Source organism: Silene latifolia, chromosome 6 (assembly GCF_048544455.1).
Source record: "Silene latifolia isolate original U9 population chromosome 6, ASM4854445v1, whole genome shotgun sequence".
In the NCBI taxonomy this organism is placed as follows: domain Eukaryota; kingdom Viridiplantae; phylum Streptophyta; class Magnoliopsida; order Caryophyllales; family Caryophyllaceae; genus Silene; species Silene latifolia.
This window is the reverse complement of record NC_133531.1, coordinates 45036478-45037534: the sequence shown is the minus strand read 5'-3', so window position 1 is coordinate 45037534 and position 1057 is coordinate 45036478. Positions and strand designations below refer to the sequence as shown.

Sequence of the window (1057 nt, the reverse complement as noted above, 5' to 3'; positions counted from 1 at the left end):
TCATGTCAGAGGTTGCATTACTTGCATATGCAGGGATAAAAGGATAGATAGACTTTTGTGTATGTGCTTTTGTTTTCCATAGAATACTAAATTTCTTAAAATGCATAGAGTTGTCGAGAAGCAACTCCAAATGTTAAGCTTTATTTTATTTTGGACTTGGACATATCACTTCTTTTGTGCAAGTTATATAAACATGTCTTTTTTTTTTTTTGAAAAGACCCAAAGCGGGTTTAGTAGCTTTCATATAAATCAGCAGCGGCAATATCAACAATAAGACTCGGAATAGTCGAATCATCGAAAAGCAGACTGCCCCCAACCTTACAAAAATGCGCTAGTTCATGAGCAACAGTATAAGATTTCCTATTCCTAAAAGACCAACTAATAGAATTAAAATGATGACATAAAGACAAAATTTCTTCGATAACTGCGTGGAACTCGCTCCGCCCTGTATGACGATGTTGAAGAGCTTCAATGAGTTCTTTACAATCCCCATCCATACAGACATCTCGCACCATCTTCCTTCTCGCCATTTGTAAGCCAACAAGCATGACCTCTGCTTCTGCCACTCGAATATCGAACTCGCCCCTCCGTCTTTCAGCCCAGCCCCACATAATAGCCCCCACCTCGTCACGGCAGACAACCCCAATACCCATCCCTTCCCCCTCCTTAATACCAGCATCAACATTAATCTTCCCTATCTCTCGACTCGGTATTTGCCATCCACCCTCTTTATCGTCCCTTATGCATCCCAACCCCTCGCCTCGCTTTTCCCTGGTCTCGATGTCAACCACTTCGCTTTCTTCCATCTCCTTCAACAAATCAGTCACCCTCGCCACCACCCTTCTAACGTGCACCTTCCGTCCCTCAAACACCACCCCGTTTCGCACCTCTCACACTGCCCAAATGCCGAGTATGAACTTCTCTACCTTACTGCCATTTAGCTCTATTAATACCGCTTCCACACACTCCCTCACCCTCTCAAACCCCAAATGCGACCTTATCTTCAGCGCCAACCCTTCCCACAACCCAGCCACCCACCCACTACCTCATGCAAGGT

The 1057-nt window shown here is 44.7% G+C and overlaps 1 protein-coding gene across 1 annotated transcript; it reads right to left on the bottom strand.

Annotated features, from left to right (window-relative positions):
* Positions 1-230: 230 nt before the first annotated feature.
* Positions 231-806, bottom strand: LOC141588032 (uncharacterized). The gene has a single exon (XM_074409490.1). It carries the CDS (start codon positions 804-806, stop codon positions 231-233), a length of 576 nt encoding a protein of 191 aa, XP_074265591.1.
* Between the last annotated feature and the right edge of the window lie 251 nt (positions 807-1057).